Source organism: Montipora foliosa, chromosome 2 (genome assembly GCF_036669935.1).
Source record: "Montipora foliosa isolate CH-2021 chromosome 2, ASM3666993v2, whole genome shotgun sequence".
NCBI lineage: Eukaryota > Metazoa > Cnidaria > Anthozoa > Scleractinia > Acroporidae > Montipora > Montipora foliosa.
This window is the reverse complement of record NC_090870.1, coordinates 41,086,997-41,106,918: the sequence shown is the minus strand read 5'-3', so window position 1 is coordinate 41,106,918 and position 19,922 is coordinate 41,086,997. Positions and strand designations below refer to the sequence as shown.

Genomic DNA, 19,922 nt, shown 5'->3' with positions numbered 1-19,922 from the left:
ACGTAATTAAATGCAAGCGATATTGAGAAGCCTCATAAAGGTGATGACCACACTGGGTTTGGTGTAATGGTGTGTTCGCCTTGCTTTTAATGCTTTTGCGAAATAAGATGCACGCTCAATTTAGATGTTAAAGCCCTGATAACGCAAGCCTCAACGCTCACTTACTTTTCACCCCTAAGCATTAAAAACCTTGGGTTGGTTTTATTCTAGGCTTATATCAAGTGTTAGTGTTCTCAAGGGATAAAGCTGAAGGGATACTTTAAGATGTTTATCATCTGGATTGTTCTTCTTTTTTTTTTTTTTTTTTTCATTGCCCTTACTGTTTTTGATGTTTGGGCCTTCCACCGACTTGAATTGAACTAATTTTCAAGATGGGAGATAATGTTTATGCTCTAGGCGCGTTTTGTTTCTTACTTTTAAAGGATTCAAATAATGGTAAGCCAATGCCCTTCGATCCCAGCCTCTTCCGTCTCTTCAGAGCGGCCAGGTTGATCAAGCTGTTGAGGCAAGGTTACACAATACGGATCTTGCTGTGGACTTTTCTTCAGTCTTTCAAGGTAATGTTTGCAACTGTATCCCACACACAGAAAAGGACTCGAGAGCACTGATTTGTTTTTGGCCATTTGTGTTTTCATAAAAATGCATTAAAATGATTCGGCTTATGAGAGTAAGAAGAGACGCATAAACCGGCCCAAAACTACAGCCCATATCTTCGGAACTTCTCAAAATGTCATTCCCGAGCTGATGCGGCACTTTTATTTGCCTCAAGAGTTTAAGAGCTGGGGAGTAAGGATGGTGTTGTGGTTACGCCCGTGCCTCCCACCGCTACGAATCCGGGATGTAATCTTGCGCTCTTACGTGGGCTGAGATTTGCCAATCTCAATCTTACTCCCAGGGTTTTTCTCCAGGTACTCCGGTTTTTCTCCCTCAGCAAAAATCGACTCCCAGCTTATTCCATTTGGCTGTGGTGCTGTGCCCTGAGGGTCTTGCATGGGTCGTGTTTTGGGGCCGAGCGAGCGCCCAGCTGACAGCACAACTCCTTCAGTCCGACCTCGTCGACCTACGCCCTTACCAAGCCAGTCTCTGACTGCAAGAAAGGGTGTTTTGCAAGCCGGATATCATTTATTTATTTATTTATTTATTTACGTGTTTTCCCGCGATTATAGGCAGATAAAATTATTTACGCCTAGTTCTGCTTGCTTTTTATGGGCTGATTTGATTGCCTTGTTCTGGCGTGATTGACTTCAGTTATTACTTTGGGTTTTGGCCTTAGAGGTGTTTTCAATTGAGTGTCGAAAACAATTACCAAAATAATGACCTCGACCAATCACAGCAGGTGCAAACAGCGCAATGAACCAATCCGAAATCGCAGCGATTCCACGTAACTTGCTCAAAGCGCGGGAAAAATCGCGCGTGCAATTCGCGATTGGTTTTGGTTTTGCCTTTCATTGGTTGATAAAACTGGTGCTAGATTTTCAAACTAATCACTAAGCCTAGTAATTGCAATCACGTGATTACTTTCGACAGTCATTCGAAAACTGTTCTGTGTCAAACACAGCCTCGTTCCCAGGCCTCTCAGCGCTTAATCGCAAGAAGGGCGAGACTTGGGGCCGTAACCGCTCGACCCGTAACGTCACGTTTGATTCACGTGAGGACGACTGGAAGCGAGGCTGTGTCAAACAGTTGTCTGACTTGATTGTGCCAACAGATATGGCTGGGCTTGTCGCTTGATACATCTTCAACTGCATTATGTTTTAGGCGTTGCCGTACGTTGGTATGCTGATTGGTCTTCTGTTCTTCATCTACGCTGTCATTGGGATGCAGGTGATTGTTATGAAAAGCCAGAATGTGATACTGTGCAACAAAAAAATTCAAGACCTCGGCGATAAGCTTCATAATCAAATGAGCTTTTCGACGGTCTTTTTTACTGGCCAAATAGTCAAGGGAAAGACCCATGCATCTCATTTGCTCATTTTTGGGGCAAACATTTGCTACCTTTCTCGCTATCATTCTGCATTAATGGCCACTCTCACTCGTTCTTAGGCATAGTTATAAACCGAAGAAAATCACGTTTACAATCAAATTTGTTCGTATCAGAATCGCCTTCTTTTCACTTTCATATTCCCGGGCGCCGCCATTTTGCATGAATGTGATCTTGCGCAAAAAGAGCTTTTTTTATAGTAACAATGGGGCAATTATTCAAGATAGCGGTGCTCGGAAAATTCGAAAAAGAAGCGATACTGAAGTTTGTGTACTTCTGATAAAGGCGCTTAGTTTGAACAAATTCAAATGATTGTGATTTCTCAACGGAATACTTCGTGGTTTTAATTTTCTTTTCGGATTGGAGGTTCCGTTTTTAACGAAGAAATGGCTAAAGTAGTATGTCATTCGTGGCACCTTTTTCAAAATTAACAAATCGAAAGTGGTTCAGCGTTGTCTGCACTCTTATCTACAACGATATTCGTCATCACAGTGGCCAAAATGTTGTGGACTCACGAGGCGCAGCCGAGTGACCAAAATCATGACTCAAAGAAAGATCAAGCGTTGTCTATAACTTTCTCGCCGTATGATTGGTTTATTTCCCAAAATGGGCGTGCCTGATTGGCTGTTACATTGCGTGACAAAACCAGGCGAGCATGACGCGTACAGCGTTGTCTAGCGACTCTCATCGACAACGGCAAATTACCCAATCAGATTGCGAGATTACAAGCAATTGTGGTAAAAAGTTAATTTTAAAAAGATCCGGAGATTTAAGTTTTCGATACTGACTGCTATCATTACCAGTTTGGATGCCTTGCCACTACACTTGAAGAGACTCGTGAGTGCTAGGCCATTTAACTAAGTTCAGCTGGCCATTGTCTTGCTTTTGGGGAACCTTTGTTAACATTTTTTGCCTCGTTAGCATAAGCCTATCGTTTTCTAATCTATCAGCCAAAAAAACAGTACTGAATATTGAACGTGCATTGCATAATGAGCTATCTCTTAAAATTTGGACGCAATTTACAAGATAATCTCTGAGTAATGACGCTTTGTAAAGCGTTTGCAAGAGCCGTTGCCGAAAGTAGAATTAAGTTCTACTTTTCGTGCAACTTGTCTCGCAACGATTTTGGCCGTTGCAGGGTATGTTACACTGTGAAATGTTTCGTGCAATTTGTCCCGCCACAATGTCACCAAAACATTGCGAGACAAGTTACAGTGTAACAGCGCCTTGATGCATGATGCATTCTGTCAGCAAACGATGACGTCAGCAAAGATTCGCCTATACTACTAGGACTTGATATTGTCGAAGTTTGACATTCTCGTGACTGTAGGAAAGAGGTCATAAACGCTGAAATAACACCATCTCCTTTACTACAATCCCTGCAGTTCCTTGATTCCTTTTTTACTACAAGAGCGATAAAAAATGTGTTTGTCTCTTTTGCAGATGTTTGGTCAAATCTCCATAGAGAATGGAGAAAAAGGAGAACCCTGGGATCAGATATGGAGTCGCAATAACTTCCAGTCATTTCCTCAAGCCTTCCAAGTTCTTTTCAGGTTCACATGTTACCACGCTAATATGTCACGCACTTGTCACACACCTTGTAACCAGAGGAGAGAGAGGCCAGTTTGTCTTAAGTCGCGAAAACGTTTCAGACCCGAAAAGGCACTGCAAAAAATTACGAAAAGCGTGTTCTTAAATGATTGGGTCTTTGACATGTTTTTAATAGGAACGACAGGAAATCTTAAATCGTAAAGGGTGGAGCAGGGTTGACCAGAAGCTCATCAAGGGTGGGGATTCTCTATCTCCCATACTTTGCCTGATGAGTCAACCCTCTCCCCAGTAGATTTATTTATGGAACACCTTCCTTGGGAGATTCAGAACGCCCTCTGTTGTAAAAGCCAATCAAAACAGAGCTATCTCAGCGTATGATGCATGCTTTTCGCGGGAAAAAACCTGTTCCTAAAAATAAATTTACTCGTGAAAGAGTTGACTGTAGGAATTAGTGGAGATAGAGGATCCCTTTGATGAGCTCCCGTTGAGAGCAATCGAGTTCACCTTTTCCGGGACCTGTCTCTTCAACGACGTTAAGTCCTATTGGGTTGTTGCATGGGTGACCGTCTTGGAAATACCCTATGTGGGGGGGGGGGGGGGGGGGGCCCTTTGGTCACCATCCGCGCTTCCCTCCTCTGCGAACGTATGTGGGCGGAGTTTCAGACGATCTCAACCTGGCTCCAGGGTTTTTCTCCAGGTACTCTGGTTTTCCTACCACATCAAAGCCGACTCACAGTTTATTGCGTCTGACTGTGGTGTTATTCTGCAGCGACTCTTTTTTTTTCTGGCCACTTCGGTTTTCCCTTCTCGTCAAAACCCAATATTTGATATGATCAGCTTTAACTTTGATTGATTTCAGTAACCCTTTCATTCCAAAGATCAAAGCGTTCATACTCCTAACTAGTACCATAGATTTCTTGGTTGGGTAGTCATGCATGAGAATTTGGTGTTATATCAAGATCACAGCTCTTAATTAAGCTGATAGTTATCTTCATTCTCTATACCTGTCTGATTGACATTTCATTGAAATTGTGAGGAGAATTTACATGCGAATCTCTCCTGGGAGTCAAACGGTTAGATTAATTTAACTTTATCTACAACTACAAGAGCACTGGTGCCCAGCTATATAAAATTCACTCTTAAATGAAGAAACAATGAATTGGCAACTTAAATTTCATGCCTTGAAAGGTGGTCGTTTCGAAGATACAGAGGGATTTGTGAAAACGTGTTGTAGCTTTTGAGGAAATGGCCACTGGCTTTATCCTCTTCTTGTGTGTTTTTCTTTCGTTATTTTTTTAAACTTTAAATTTCTTATTTGCAACGCTTTTACAGCCCCTCTTTCCTTTTCCCTTTTCCTCCTTTCATCCCAATATTAGAACAATAGACAACAACTCAAATACTAGCCAACCGTTAGTTATTGCCAAGCTCAGACATTTTGTTCCCCGTCATGTACTTCTCACCTTATACCGTTGTTTCATTTTACCCTATCTGAACTATGGTATCTGCGCTTGGGGTCGGGCTGCTGAAACACACCTTCATAAGCTACTAGTTCTCCAAAAGAGAGCCCTTAGGCTAATGTTCTTCAGTAATCCAAGAGCTCATGCTGTCCCATTGTTCTTAGAAACAAAACAGTTGCCGATATCATTCTTGCTGTTTGAGCAAATGAGCCTTCTAATGTACGACGTTCATAATATCTTCCTCCTAGTAACATTAAGAATATGTTCAAGAAACTGTCTGTAGTCCATAGTTACCGGACTAGATCTGTTACTAACGAGAATTATTATGTTGAGCAAGCTAGAACTGAAAATATAAAAAGAGTCTTCTCTATCTCAGGTGCCCTGATTTAGGAACAGCATTCCACCCTCTATCAAACACTAAGTAAAAATCAATTTAAAAGCGAACTAAAGAATAAACTCAATGAAATCCTTAAAAAACGAGGACAATTGCATAAGAATTTCTGATATACGAGTACAATCTCAAAATCATAACATTGTATGTTAATCCAAGTCCGCCTCTCCGTCTCACTCTGGCTATAAACCACACGGCAAAATAGATTGCTTCTAGGTTTGTTCTTTGAATATCATTTATGGGACTTTTGCCCGCCTCGAATAGCCCTCGCTAATTGCGGGAAAAAGCTCTGTAATTTAGAATTTTTAGATCTAAAAAAGAATTGTTGTTTTCTAACCCGTCGACTTTGCAGTGTTGTTTTGTCACTCTTGTTTCCTTTCTTTCCTATTGGTTGCTGTGTTTGTTTGTTCGAAGAGTACAAAAAATTGATCCAGTCACGCTGATTATGTCACGCTCGTTAATTATAGGGCCGCAACTGGGGAGAACTGGCAGCTGATTATGCTGGCGTGCGACACCGGAGCTGACTGTGTGAATTTAACAGGAGTGGAGGAGAATAAAGGGGAAGAGAAAACCTGTGGCAGCGCCTTCACTTATGTCTATTTCATCTCATTTATATTCTTCTGTTCATTTCTGGTATGCTTCAACGTAATCATTGGATGGGTCCTTTGCGGTTAAGCGATCACATGGTACTCAAACTTTATAACACTTGAACGAAAAAAAAACCAAACTAACTAAAACAAAAACCCGGTATCTTGCCATCGTTTTGTTTCGCCAGTAAACACGCAACGTAACTTGATCACGGCGCCCGCTGAACTCGATGTCACTTTTCGATTTTGCGATTTACTTGTGCAGCCAAAAATTGAACGTAGCAAAAATCTCCCAAAATGCTTTTCGCTGATGGTAAGTTTTTACGTTCGCGGTTCAAAATTAATGTTGTTTTCATGTCGCAAATTTTGTTGCTGATGGCAAAATATTTTATTCTCGATCGACCGTCCTGAAAACTTCCTTCTGCTCTTTGTAAAAACTGTTTACCAATATTTATATATATAATTTTGCATCAATAACTGTTTTGCATAAAGCAGGCTAACAAAATCTGTACCTTGCTTAGTTCGCATTTTTGAGCGTTAAAATATAATTTTCGGTCCTATGCTTCTGTTACAAAGTGGTATATTTTTGAGGTCACCCATCCAGATACTAACCCCGCCGGACAGGGATAAGGTCAGTGAACTTTTGTCTTAGAAAGCTGTGAGATGCTCAGAGGGTACCCTTAAACTTGTGGTGAAAAAGAAGTTGTAAGGGAACTTGAAAATGATCAACATGTCAGCCTCGAAGCCACTGTTTCTCGATTCCCTTTTATTTTCTTCAATCTTTCTGGGTTTAGTATTTTGCTAGTAACCACATGTCTTCTCAGGGGGCTGTTTACCAAAGACATCTACCATGGCACTACAATGATATGCGGTACCAAAACAATATCGTGTACTATTAGAGCTACGTATTGCGCAAAGACAACTTAAATCTCCTGGAAAACAAAACGCATCTCAATTAAGGACTAAAGCGCTTTGTTACTGCACTACCACACGTATGCAATGCGTGCCTATTTTTGTACCATGTGATCACTAACCTGCAAAGGGCCCATTGATCAATAACACATTATTTTTGCCTCGTCCAGCAAATTGCCAATGCTAATCGTGACGGGACAAGTCCAATACAATAAAAAGTTCACCTAACTGGAGTGGATAAAATGTCTTCAGAAGCACACCATCTTAGAAATCACAGGCAGGAGTGAAACATAAAAATTTATACGATACGCGTGTTTCGTGCCAAATTTATTGCTTGAGTACGAAACACTCGTGTCTCTAAATCTTTGAATCGTGTAACAAAAGCAAATCTTAGAGTGTGCTGTAGTAGAATAAGGCGTGTCGAATAGGCCAATCACGCAATTCATAATAACGAAGAGCCGTTTTAGTAGAGGAAAGATCATAAAGATCACGTGGGCCCTTGGTGTCCACAACCAGTAAATTATTTGGAGCAACTTTGTTTTACTTTCCTCTTTTTTTGCAATAGCTTCTCAACCTTTTCGTGGCTGTCATTATGGACAACTTCGAGTACCTAACACGCGACGAGTCTATTCTCGGCCCACATCATCTCGACGAGTTTGTCCGTGTGTGGTCTGAGTTCGATCCTGGAGCCACGTAAGTTGCATTCAACGTGATCTCTTCTCTCAACCCATCCTCTACCTCTGAAATGACTATTATTGTCCATTTAGGACGCTTAGCGCTTGATAGGAATTATGGGAAATGAATATCTATTTTTAAAATCCGTTGCCTGAACTCGCAAGACTCGAACCTAGGAATGTTCGATTAATAACCCTTTCACTTAACCACTAGATTACCACATTGTTAAATGCCAGAGCATTATTTTTTCAAAAACTTCAATTTTTTTTTCTTCCGAATGCCGCTGTAAACGTGTATTATCACCCGCTAAGAAACAAGTTTAAACAGAAAAAAAAAGGCGGTTACCAAACCTCAAGAGAAAGCTAACCATTTTAAAACCAAGCACTAGACTTAACCACTATTCAGCAATGATTTTCTATACACTAATTAGTGTTGGTTAATAATCAGTACAATTCTCAGCCACTTCAGTGATCTTTGGTGGTTAAGTGGATAAAAGCATCTCCTTCACAGTGGGTTTTCCGGGTTCAAATCCTGTCCCGGAATGCAACTTTTACTTTTTTTCTTTTCATCTGCTACCACAAGTCCTGGAACAGAGTAATCTAAATTGACGATAACAGTCAATCCAGAGAAAATTTGGAATTGTCGATAATCGCCATTCAGAGGTAGAGGCCTTGTTGCTTCTCTAAAGAAACGATTATCATTAATTCCTAATTTTCTTTGAATTTACTATTATCGTTAATTTAGGACACTGTATCCCAGGACTTGAAGTGGCAGAGAAAATAAGGAAAATAAAAATCATATCCGCGGATTCGATTTGAACCCGGAGTTTCTACTTTGTAGGAACCGCTTCACCACTGAAGATCAAGACAGCGTGTCAATGCTGACGGCCTAAGCTGTGATTTTAAAATGTTTAGCTTTGTCGTGAAGTTTGGTAATCGACCTTTTGCATTGTTTAATTTTGTTTGTTGCCGAGTGATAAGACAGCATTATCAAATTAATAGTGTTTAAAATATTGTCCCTGAGCAGCTAGCGGTGTGTTGTCAAGCGGTTAGGTGGCGTGTTAATGAGCATTCCCAGGTTCCAGTCTTATGTCCATGCTTTGTTTTGCTTTGTTTATAGTGGAAGTGCACTTAGCTATCAAGCTAGTTTACAGGCACTCCACTGTTAACAAGGTAAAAGTAACAATTCAAACTTAACAGAAACATTATTAAGAACCCCAACTGGCGGGAAGCAAGCAGTTGGCTATTTACAAAGCGTGGTGGAGTTGAATCCGGGACAACCGGAAATAAATCCAAGCCAGAGGTTAGAACGGGATTTGAACCCGGAGCAGCCGCATGCAAACCCAGCGCTCTAACCACTGGACCACACTGCCTCCCTACCCTACCCATACACTTGGGTTGTCTTTTAAACAAATTATATGACCATTTCCCATAATCCATATCAAGTTTTCAGTCTTCTAAGTTAACGATAATAGTAAATTCATAGCAAATTAGGAGTTAACGATGATCGTTAATTCAGAGGTTGAGAATGGGTCGGTTGCATTAGGTCAAAATTTATTTTTCCTCGTATGCTCTGTGAAATTCTTTCCTATTCTAGTACTCGGTACCTTCTTCTGACATTAGTTCTATTTTCCTGACCGAGTGTTTGAATTTCAAATTCCTCTGATTTACAACAAAGTATCTTTGCTTAAACCTCGAATGATTCTCCTTGGCAATGACGTAATCATCAAAAACTAAATTCCAGGAACGGACTGTTTAAATAAATACAAAGATGAGGATTTTTATCATTAAATGAGGCACATCTGGTTGGCCGTAATTCTGCGAGTTGGACTGGAAAGAGCATCGAAATGAGGCTTCCGAGGAGCACCAGCCCATAACCCATTAGAGGGGAGGCTGACTCATGTTATTTCTTCAGGTTACATCCGGGGTAATAAAGTTCTTTGTTTTAACGCTCGTTGTTTCGAACCTTTAATCTCTCTCTTTAGGGGCCGTATCAAGCACACAGAGGTTTGTCAGTTGCTTCGCCAAATGTCTCCTCCGGTAGGAATTGGAAAGAAATGTCCCAAGATTGTAGCTTATAAGGTGAGCAACATACGAGTTTTGCAACTAGATTGTAGTTTGCCCTCACGTGGCTTGGTTAAGCTCCATGATTGGGTCAGAAAGCGACACCCTTAATGTTTTCATCCAATTAGAAGGAAACCGATGTGCTTTTCTCTTTGTAGCGCCTGATAAAGATGAATATGCCGCTGTACCCTGATAACACAGTCACCTTCACGGCCACTCTTTTTGCATTGGTTCGAACATCACTCAAGATCATGACAGAGAAAAGTAAGTTATTTTTCCTTGAATAAAGAAATGAGCCTAACAGAGTTTGAATGAAGGTCTGTCAGTACCTCAGTGCGAAAATAAGTTGGAGTCAGTGTGATCGATGACTCTTAGAATTGTCAGGATAAGCGACCACCTAGAATATATCACCCGAGGGGAATTCAATTGAGGGATTTATTGCGATAAATTCTACATTTCAAGGATTTATGCAGATGAATCACTCATAAATGAATAAGTGAATAGCACGTACTATGCAAACTCTATTTGCATTGGTAATTGCTACCCTGGGGTATATGCAAGTGAGACTATAAAAGAGGTCACATGTGCTCCACCCTATCACTCTCCTCGAGTTTGGCAACCCAGCCACTACCCCCCCCCCCCCCCCCCCCCACCCCCACCCAATCGAGTAAGTCGGGATTGGTCGGTCAACACTCATTGCCATCCCTCAAACTGACATTTCCCTTTCTATTCAACTTACACGACGTACAATCTACTTCAACGAAACAAGCATTTCAATGTGCAGAGAGCATTCAGATTAGGCGAGCCAAAGAGTTAAACCCGGATCAATGGGTTCTCTTTGCATATTCCAACATCCACTAGACTAATGAGACAAGCTCCTGGAAAATCGAATTTTTTAGAGTATTGACATAGTAGTACCCAGCAAAACAAGTAACAGCTAAACGTCTTCAAAGTGGTTTTTAGACCTAAATACTGTAGATCAGCGCGGCTTTGCTTAGAAACGCTATTTCTTGGTGAACTAAAGCTGTAATTCTGCCTGTTTTCATTCTTTTTGCAGCGATAAGCTTCTTATATGAAGATGGGATATTGCGTCGTGTAATTGTAAGGAAATGTCCAATGTCAGTTTGACGGATGGCCATTAGTGTTGACCGGATTGATCCTCATAGCTCCCATCTTCGCCTAGCCTTGGGCTTGTCCCAGGCCAGAGCGATTCTCCATATCGTAGTGCCATATCAATACCCAGGGTAAAATACTTCACTATTCACCTCCACTTCGGTGAATAATTGTTAATTATATGTTAGACCCACCCAGACTGGTTCTAGATGCGTTTTATAAACTTGTTTTTTTCCTTGTCATGACTCTTTACAGATAATCTAAAAGAGAATGATAAAGAACTTAGAGCTATGCTTAAGAGAGTTTGGCCTAAACTCACCAAGAAGACACTGGACAGAGTTGTTCCGAAACCTCCAAGTCTGATCAACAATGGTAAATGTCCGTATCAAATTCCATTTTTCTTTATTCTTAAAATAGTGATAGATTTATTTTCAAAAGGAAAATAATTTTTTTTCACAATGACTGAAGCGCTTTCTTTTTTAAAAAAACTGGGTATCATAATTGTGTTGAAGTAAACTTGGGCTTTTCAGTGATTTTAATTCGAGAATAAGCTACCTCTTTTTTGAACACATTGATTAATCAGTAGTGTGAGTGGGATCTTTCATTTCATGGCCTCTCGTCCCATCAAAGGGAAGGAAGTAAAGGGTCTGGACAAACGGGAAATGTTGAGTGACGTTTAAACAACATCAAGCATTGTTGGGTGACCAACCATTTTACCGTTTGGCCACTTTGTTTTTGTTCTGTTTGATCGTGTTTGATTGTGTTTGGTCGTGTTGGTTGGTCACCAAACAATGCTTGATGTTGTTTAAACGCCAGACATTTCCCGTGTGGCCGGGCCACGACACTCCTACTTGCTAGTCACCTACTTAAGCTGCTTGGGCTATCCCTACGTGACTCATTTTATACCTTCTCTTTTCTTTACTCTTGATTTTTCAGCTAATCAAGTAAACCAGCAGCCGCAGATGACAGTGGGTAAAATATACTGCGCCAAGTTAATCTACGAAAACTACAAGTTTATGAGACGGAAAGGACAGATGCAAGTCAAGGTGAGCTGAAAGTGTTGTTGAAACGTGTAACGCGCGTTCACAGCTTCCGAATATTCAGTGCGAACTGACTGGTTGAATGTCTCAGTGCTAAGTACCATATTTGGAAACCCCTCGCTCTTGTTGTTTCAAATATGGTACTTAGCAAATTGAATATTCAGAAGCTTGTTTCCCAGCACACAAGGGGCCGTTACACGTTTTAACCCTTATGGGTTTCTGGTGTTTTGTAATATCGCTAGACGGCTGAAATTTCGCTTTTGCTTAATCTCTCTGATCTCGGAGTGATGCCCTCTCGCGCTATGTGGAGAGAAGTTTTTGTTTTCAAAACAGGTAAATGAGAATGAACAATGAATTCAAATGCAAGGCAACAGACTGACAGCATCTTGGAGAATATATGAAAGTTATTCCGTGGACTTGCAGATAGGAAACGATTGATCGTGGCAGTGAATGAAACAACTCAGGCCATTGTAAAGACACTTGAGAAAACAGGAATCGAAGTCTAGATTGTGCGACTACAGTGCAATTATCCCTTTGTCTACAAGCGGGCTTATCTTGTTCTCGAGGCGGTTGCTCCTATGTCTTTATTATTTCTTTGTTATGTCTGGTTAACGATTTTATTAAAGATTTTTGCTGCTTAATTAATTCTTATTTATCTTGTTTGCTATGCAGTTAAAATTATTTGATAATAATTAACTTTAAATGCTTATTGGAATCAAGACATTTTTTGGTAAATCCACACAATAATACACGCTAAATCGTTAACGTGTCAGTATAAATTAACTTAACGATTAAAATTGTATCGTCAGGTGTCAACATGCGAAGTTAAATAGCAAGGATATAAAGATAAACAATAACAAAATCCCATTTTAAAATAATCTCGAACTGACTAATTTGCAGAGTTTGAGTTTAAAAGTAAACTGAACCATAATCATTTTAAAAGTTAAAAACAGGTTTAAAAATATCGTAACTAAACAACCTTGTTTTCATGTCAACCATGTCAGAGAATGTGGGCGAGGGAGTCGGAGGTCAAAGTTTTCTCTTAAGAATTGAACCTGGCTTTAAGTCATTATTTGTCCTCTTCTCATGTTCAATCTTTTTGTTCTCTCTCTGTTCACTGGCTTTGCAGGATGCTGAGCAGGTAGGTGATCGCTTCGTTACCTTTCTATTTTGCTTTTTGTTCTCGTTCTTCTTTTCCAATTTTCTCATAGCTTCCTTTCATTTAACGCATTACATACAAACTTTATTTGATGCTGGCTTATATTAATATTCCCAAAACAACGAGAAATCGAGGATATTACATGGCCGCGTGGAGATACGAAATTTCTCTTCGAGTGTTGAAAAATAGTTCACTCGTATTTAAATCATTTCACGAAAGGCATCGAGAGGCGCTATGTAACCATAGCAACAGTGATCTTTTCACGTGTGAAGATATTATGTTTTCGCGCGAAAACTCACTTGGTATTTCATTGGTGTTTATATAATAAATATTCTTTCGAGCCAAAAAAAGGAATCCGATTATCGTTTATCTGCCTGGAAGCATCCTTCTTGTATTTTAGGCCGCGATGCGGTGACCTCTGTCTTTTGCGAAAGACACTTTTTTATGTGTGTGAGCATCGTGGCCTTCTGTTTGTCAAAACATTCTAATCCTACTATTCTGCGTTTCGGTTCTTTCTGTCTCGTAATATACTACTTTCTTACTTCCTCCCTCTCTTTCTTTCTTTCTATTTTTTCTCTCGCTCATCTTCACCTTGCCTTCATTTCTTAGGGGAATTCTCTCGGCCGTCTTGTTGGCGGACAAGTGTTCCAGAAATTCCGACGAGATAACGACCCCGAGTTAGGAGAGGTACACAAGAGTTGATTTCTTCGCGCATGCCCCATTCAGTCCTCATAATCTTTGTCACCTTGCCACCTCGCATAAACCTGAATGTAATGATAGCATTTTAAAACTGCGAAAGCATTTTTCATTGAACTTAAGGTTTTAAAAAATGCCTAGCAATAAATAAATGATAAATAAACACGTATGAAACAGAAGCCTCACTTTTTAGTAACAACATACACAGATCTCTGTTTTTAGGCGTAGCAAAAAGTAAATTTATTTCCTACCAAACTTAAGTTGAACATGGTCCTATGCCAAATTAAAAACGTTTCTTGCCTCTCAGTGCCTTAAATGCATGGCAATCAATGTTAAAGGCCTAAAAATTAATGGTTTTATTGGCAAGGATTTTAGAAAACACTTGACAGTAAAAATTAAAGGTAAAAGTTACGAACGACGTCTCAACCGCTAAGAATAGGTATTCATACATACATTAAGAGAGAGAGAAAAAAAAGTAGAAAAAAACGTAAATGCAAAATGATAGAAAACAATAAAAGGTTCATTAGAAAGCTTTAGGGTTTATTTGTCCTTAAAAACTTTACTTCCAAAGAGTCTTTTGTAATTATGTTTTCCATTCCTTTTCCTATCATTCTATTTTTCACTTCATGTGCGCTTTGAATGAAATTTTCCTTTTGCCGCTGTAGTGTAAAGTGTACTTGAAGAGTTCTTTCACTGAATCAGAAGGGAGAATTTGTACCAAAACGTCATTGTAAAGAAACGTATATATGTGAAGCGTGGGTCACGGTAGAAGAAATGGGACGTGATCCCCGAACTTATCTGGACAATTTAGCCAATTGTCTCGTATTGACGTCTTGTAGGGTAAAGACTTGTTTCCATATCTCAAATTGCCCTTGGACGCCAGGTGCCTGGGAATGAAATTAAATCACTGGAATCGATCAGTGTAAAATGCAGACTGAGGTTATAATGTAACTGTTGAAAAAGCCCAAACCCCTTAGAAACGCTAACCTTAGGCCTAATTAGGCGTAAAACAATATTTAGGCTTAACTGTTGGCATTCCGATTCCAGAGATTTAATCTCATTCCCAGGCACCTCACGTCCAAGGGCACTTTGAGATATGGAAACAAGTCTTTAACGTCTTGTAGACGTGACGTCATCGCTCAGTTGAGGCCCTGACAGGGTAAATTCCGACAAGCGACATGGCCCAAAAAGTAACAACAGCACATAAAATGAAATTCCGACAAAAGATATCCTTTCCCAGCAAAATTCCGACAGTGACGTCAAGGCCGAGAATGAGCCGATTAAACCCCGACACGAGTCAGGTGTCTATAAGACTCAATTGCTTAAATTGTCCAGATAAGTGCGAGGATTACTTCTTTCTTTCGTAAAAATATACGTTTCCACACTGCCTGCTATGATAGGCAATGCTTCCCCAGTGGTTAGGGCGCTTACCTTGAGATCCGGGGATCCCGGGTTGTGACCACTGGTTGAATTTGTTCCTGATAGTCCTTGTTTCAACTTCTGAGCTGCACTTGTAAATAGCCAACTATAGTTTGCCTCCGGTCGGTTGGGATTCTTACCAGTTGTTGTTGAATGTTCTGTTCTGTCGTGGTTGTGTTTCATTGGCCCTGAAAAGTCCCTATGGGGAGTGGTCAATTAAGTATGTATTGTATCGTATTGTAGTGTAGTGTAGTGTAGTGTAGTGTAGCGTAGCGTATTGTAGTGGCATGCCATTGGTCAGAACAAACTTGGATTTTTGTGAGCATTTGGACCTTTTTGCGTTTTGTTTAATTTGAAGCTAACATTGGTGCTTTGTTGCACTAGGGACTTCCGATGCAAGATGTGGCTATCAGTTTAGGTGATGGTCCTTATCATTCTGGTTCTACGCAGGGCTTGTATCATCCTAATCACCAGGTAAACAAACAAACATAACATTAGATATAATCGGGATTGGAAGCAGTTTTTGTTCTCCTGCGAGTGAGCATTTTCAAATCCCTTTGTATCTGGAACAACTCTGTGTGTTTAACTAAGATTCTTAGATCGAGGATACTTTGTGAATGCATCGATCTTAATTGCGCTCATTTCCGGGTTAAAACTTACAAAATTTAGTATAAACGGAAGTTTGTGCCCTTCTCCTACGATCGATTTGATTTAAGACTGTTTTCATGTGGAATTCTCAAAATGTCTAACTTCTGGTTGAATTGCAAGATTTACTGTAATCGTGTGCTACTTTACTTATCTACCATAGGTAATGGAAAGTCCATCGCGATCCCGGTATCCCCGTCAAACGCCGCCCGTAGCGCATCATTCCACGACTTCCCTAAACGAAGGGCGGGGTCCTGGTGTAACAACAAGCTTAGCTGGTCCTCATCGGCGACAACTGCCTCATACCCCTGGCTCTCGAACTGGATCTCAGCTTTCTCTGACCGGGAAAGGACCAATGCTTTCGGAAAACCGAGGAGACAGTGTTCTCGAGAACGGCTACCATCCAAACATGAACCAACACATCGCAATGGCGATACGAAGCGGTCAAAGCCCTTACGCAATCTACGGATTGGAAGAAATGGGAGACGAGGATGACTGGTGCTAGCGTTTATGTACATGTGATCGCCACGTGGTAGAAACAATTCACTATCTTCTAGTTTGTCATTTTTGGGGACTCGCATACGGGCAAGCAATGTTGGTCACTTGATTTTTTTATGCTATGACGTCACCACCCACGTGATTCACTCCGCTTAAAACTACCACAGTCGTAAAAAAACGAGGAGCGAAGAACAGTAATATGGGGAAGAAAACCCGTGTATTAGCAATAATTCTTTAACCCCCACTCGGAGGGGGAAAATGGTCTCTTTTGGTCGATATACCGTTATTTCAGGCCGTGTTTGTTAACCTCGAGGCCAGGTGGATGTTAAAAAGCCAAGTGGAGATTGCGAAGAAGAAGAAGAAGAAGAAGAAGAAGAAGAGGAAAAAAAAACTAAAAAAAAATTGCTCGCATTCCTTTAATTAAGCGAGATATAGAGTAACCGTCGACACGAGCAAATTTGTTTGCTTTTGATAACAAATTTTGCAACAGTTTTATCTTCTTAGTAATATTATATTTATTTAATAATTTATTTATTTATTATTTCACAGTTATTAACAGATGGAAAAATAAGTCGCGAAAATGATTCTAATATATAAATATATATTTCAGGCTACCTTATCCGGAAACAGCGAAAAAATTAAATAGTATAAAGCTATGAATTTCGGGCTCTAAAGTCAAATGCTGTCTGTATAAATGTTCTTCAGTTCTACCTGGCTTGTAGTGGTAGTAGTTGGAATTTCTAAATTGAGAATGTAGCTGTATCAACGAAATGCAGATACCAAAGAAAACTTGGTTTGATTTCCTCTTTAGTCTAAGCTCGGACTGTTGCATTTTTCACCAGTGTTTTTTTTTTTTTAATTTCCTTGATAAATTGGCTACCGCTGGCAGAATAGCGGGTGTAACAGATAGCAAGTTTTTCTACGTGAAATGTTTGTTTGAGAATGACTTTTTTTCCACTAAAGTTCAGATGAGTTCATTAAGGAATGATCGGAAGAAGAAATGGAACAGTTTCGATACATCAGTACATAATTTATGAATTGCGAAAATACTGAGGCTTCAGATAGAAAAATCTTGTTTGTAGAGCGTTTTCACTCACGTGACCAGCAGCCATATTGGATTACTGAAACAAAAGAAAGTATTTGCATAAAAATAGAGTTCAAATTCCCGGAGGATTAGTTTGGTACACCATCATGGCCGCCATTTCTTTGTTTTGGAACACCAACATGGCGGCCGTGACGTCATGTGAAAACGCTCTATAGTCTTGGCAGCCAAGAAATTCAACGGTTTCTCCTGGACGACAACCACCTCTGTCGGTGTACCCATGACAGTCATTTCTCCGTCCTTCAGGGGTACCTTTCTCTTCGTTCTGCTACAATTAACGATGACAAGAGTTCTTCTTCATGAATTTAGAGTCAGTTGAAATTCACTCGGTTATTGGCCTCGATATTATACTAATTAAGTAATATAATCTTGGTGAAACGCTTCCTGCTTAAGATTTTTTCCTGCTCGAAACTACAGTAAACAACAATTTTGAACGTTTTTTAAAAAGAAAATTCATTTTGTAAATCGTGTTTCACTTTTAGCAGACAGGAATATTAGTTTTTTTAGCTACTGTAAGTGTTATTATTATCATCTTTATCTTTGATAGAAGAATTCCTCTCAATATATTAATGATAGAATGTTTATCTCTGTACCCAGTACAGTTTATTTATAATGATAATATTATTGTAAAGCATCTCAGTATTAAAGGCTACAATTGCTTTTGAAGCACATTCGCATCCTAGTTTCGAATAATGTTCTTATTGTACATACAGTGAATGTGTGATGATTCTTTCGAACACAAGCAAATTCAGATTTGTTTTGGAGGATGAATAAATTGCTACATTGCAACTCTGCTGTGATTCTTTCTTTGTTTTTCAGACGATGAATCGTGATGCTAAAGTAGCCAAACAATTGGATCCCAACAATTGTAGAGTTTTGATTGGCTTAGCCATTAATCAATACTATGTACTTATTGACTGAGTGGGAGGGCCACACTGAAAAATATTTGGCCCGAGGTCATGGCGTACGGACCGAGCGCCAAATATTTTCCTGTCCGGCCCGACCTAAACTCAGTCAATAAGCATTTTATCATATGGGCTCTTTACACTATTTATGAGCATTCAGGAGATGAAGTTAGGTCAAAATAAAAAATAAATTTATGCACAGAAAATTTATCTAATATATTGTTTGCATTTGCTTTTCTGGCTGTAAATTACGTAGATGTTAAAAGCGACGAAATCCCCTAAAATTGCATCACACGGAGCAGTATGTGTTCCTTGCAGGGCCGTACGGCTTTTTCCGGCCCTGGGGCCCGTTTCTCGAACGTCCCGAAACTTTACGGGCCATTTTCGGGTGTCACAATTCCCTCTGTATCTCAAGAACAGAGAGGATTTAAGTCCTCAAATTTCACAGTCATTTTTCTTTTTGTTACCTTAAAAACATGTTAAAAGATCGGCTTTCCAAAACAAGCGGTTGGCAGTTTCACAAATGGCTTTTCGGGCCCGAAAAGTTTTCGGGACTTTCGAGAAACGGGCCCCTGCTCGCGCTAATGCGTACGGCCCTCGTACGGGGATTTTCCCAATAGCTTTGCAATAAAAGCGCGCGGGGCCGTACGGGGCCATATAATGAGCCGTTTTCACAAGCCGCAAAATTTGGGGTGTTCTTTCAAATACCAGATCCGAAAAAAATTAATGTCCATAAAACAAAAGAACAAAGCGAACATAACAATACCTAATTAGCAAGGCCAAATCGGAATGACAATGACTATTTTGTCATCCGCCATTTTTGTCCGGGATATGGAAGTCTACCCAACATTTGAGGATTTAAAAAAATAGGCACGCATTGCGTACGTGTGGTAGTGCAGTAACACAGCGATGTATAATTGTCAACTGAGCTGCGTTCTGTCTTCCAGGAGATTCATGTTTCTCGAATCCCTTTTATTTTTTTTTTTTTCAGTCTTTCTGGGTTTAGCATTTTACTAGTAACCACATGTCTTCTCAGGGGGCTATTTACCCAAGACATCTACCATGGCACTATAATGATATAGGGTACCAATATCGTGTACTATTAGAGCCACATATTACTCAAAGATAACTTTGGCTTCGAGGCTGACATGTTGATCATTTTCAAGTCCCATTACAACTTCTTTTTCATCAAACGTTTAAGCGTGCGATCTGAGCTATGACTGACAGCTTTCTAAGACAAAAGTTCACTGAAGTTAATCCCTGTCTGCCGTGGTTAGTATTTCAATGGATGACCTCAAATGGACGACTTGCCCTCAGTAACATAGGACCAAAAATTCTATTTTAACGCTCAAAAATGCGAACTAAGCAAGGTACAGATTTTGTTAGCCTGCTTTATGCAAAACAAATGTTGATGCAAAAGTAAATAAATATTGATTCACAGCTTTTAGGAGGAGCAAAAGGAGGTTTTCAAGAAGTGTCGATCGAGAATAAAATATTTTGCCATCAGCAACAAAATTTGCGACATGAAAACAACTTAAAATTTGAACCGAGAATATAAAAAGTTACCATCAGCGAAAAACATTTTGGGAGATTTTTGCTACGTTCAATTTTCCTATTGTACTTTCGGCTGCACAAGTAAATCGCAAAATCGACAGTGGATGATCGAATTCAGCCAGCGCCGTGATCAAGTTACCTTGGGTGTTTACTCGCGAAACAAAGGATACATCT

The 19,922-nt window shown here is 40.0% G+C and overlaps 1 protein-coding gene across 5 annotated transcripts in view; it reads left to right on the top strand.

The window, feature by feature from the left end:
* LOC137993086 (voltage-dependent calcium channel type A subunit alpha-1-like) overlaps positions 1-18,078 on the top strand; it is a 59,474-nt gene extending 41,396 nt beyond the window's left edge. For 2 of the 5 annotated variants that reach the window (XM_068838745.1, XM_068838749.1), the window contains 13 exons: positions 423-557; positions 1,759-1,824; positions 3,425-3,534; positions 5,848-6,013; positions 7,445-7,572; positions 9,539-9,635; positions 9,776-9,881; positions 10,986-11,108; positions 11,667-11,776; positions 12,900-12,911; positions 13,539-13,616; positions 15,429-15,518; positions 15,853-16,565. In XM_068838745.1, coding sequence (XP_068694846.1) covers positions 423-557; positions 1,759-1,824; positions 3,425-3,534; positions 5,848-6,013; positions 7,445-7,572; positions 9,539-9,635; positions 9,776-9,881; positions 10,986-11,108; positions 11,667-11,776; positions 12,900-12,911; positions 13,539-13,616; positions 15,429-15,518; positions 15,853-16,194 — 1,563 coding nt within the window. In that variant the 3' untranslated portion in view covers positions 16,195-16,565. Of the gene's footprint in view, positions 1-422; positions 558-1,758; positions 1,825-3,424; positions 3,535-5,847; positions 6,014-7,444; positions 7,573-9,538; positions 9,636-9,775; positions 9,882-10,985; positions 11,109-11,666; positions 11,777-12,899; positions 12,912-13,538; positions 13,617-15,428; positions 15,519-15,852 lie in introns of all 5 variants that reach the window. The other 3 variants (XM_068838746.1, XM_068838747.1, XM_068838748.1) reach the window with 3 other exon arrangements.
* Positions 18,079-19,922: the final 1,844 nt, after the last annotated feature.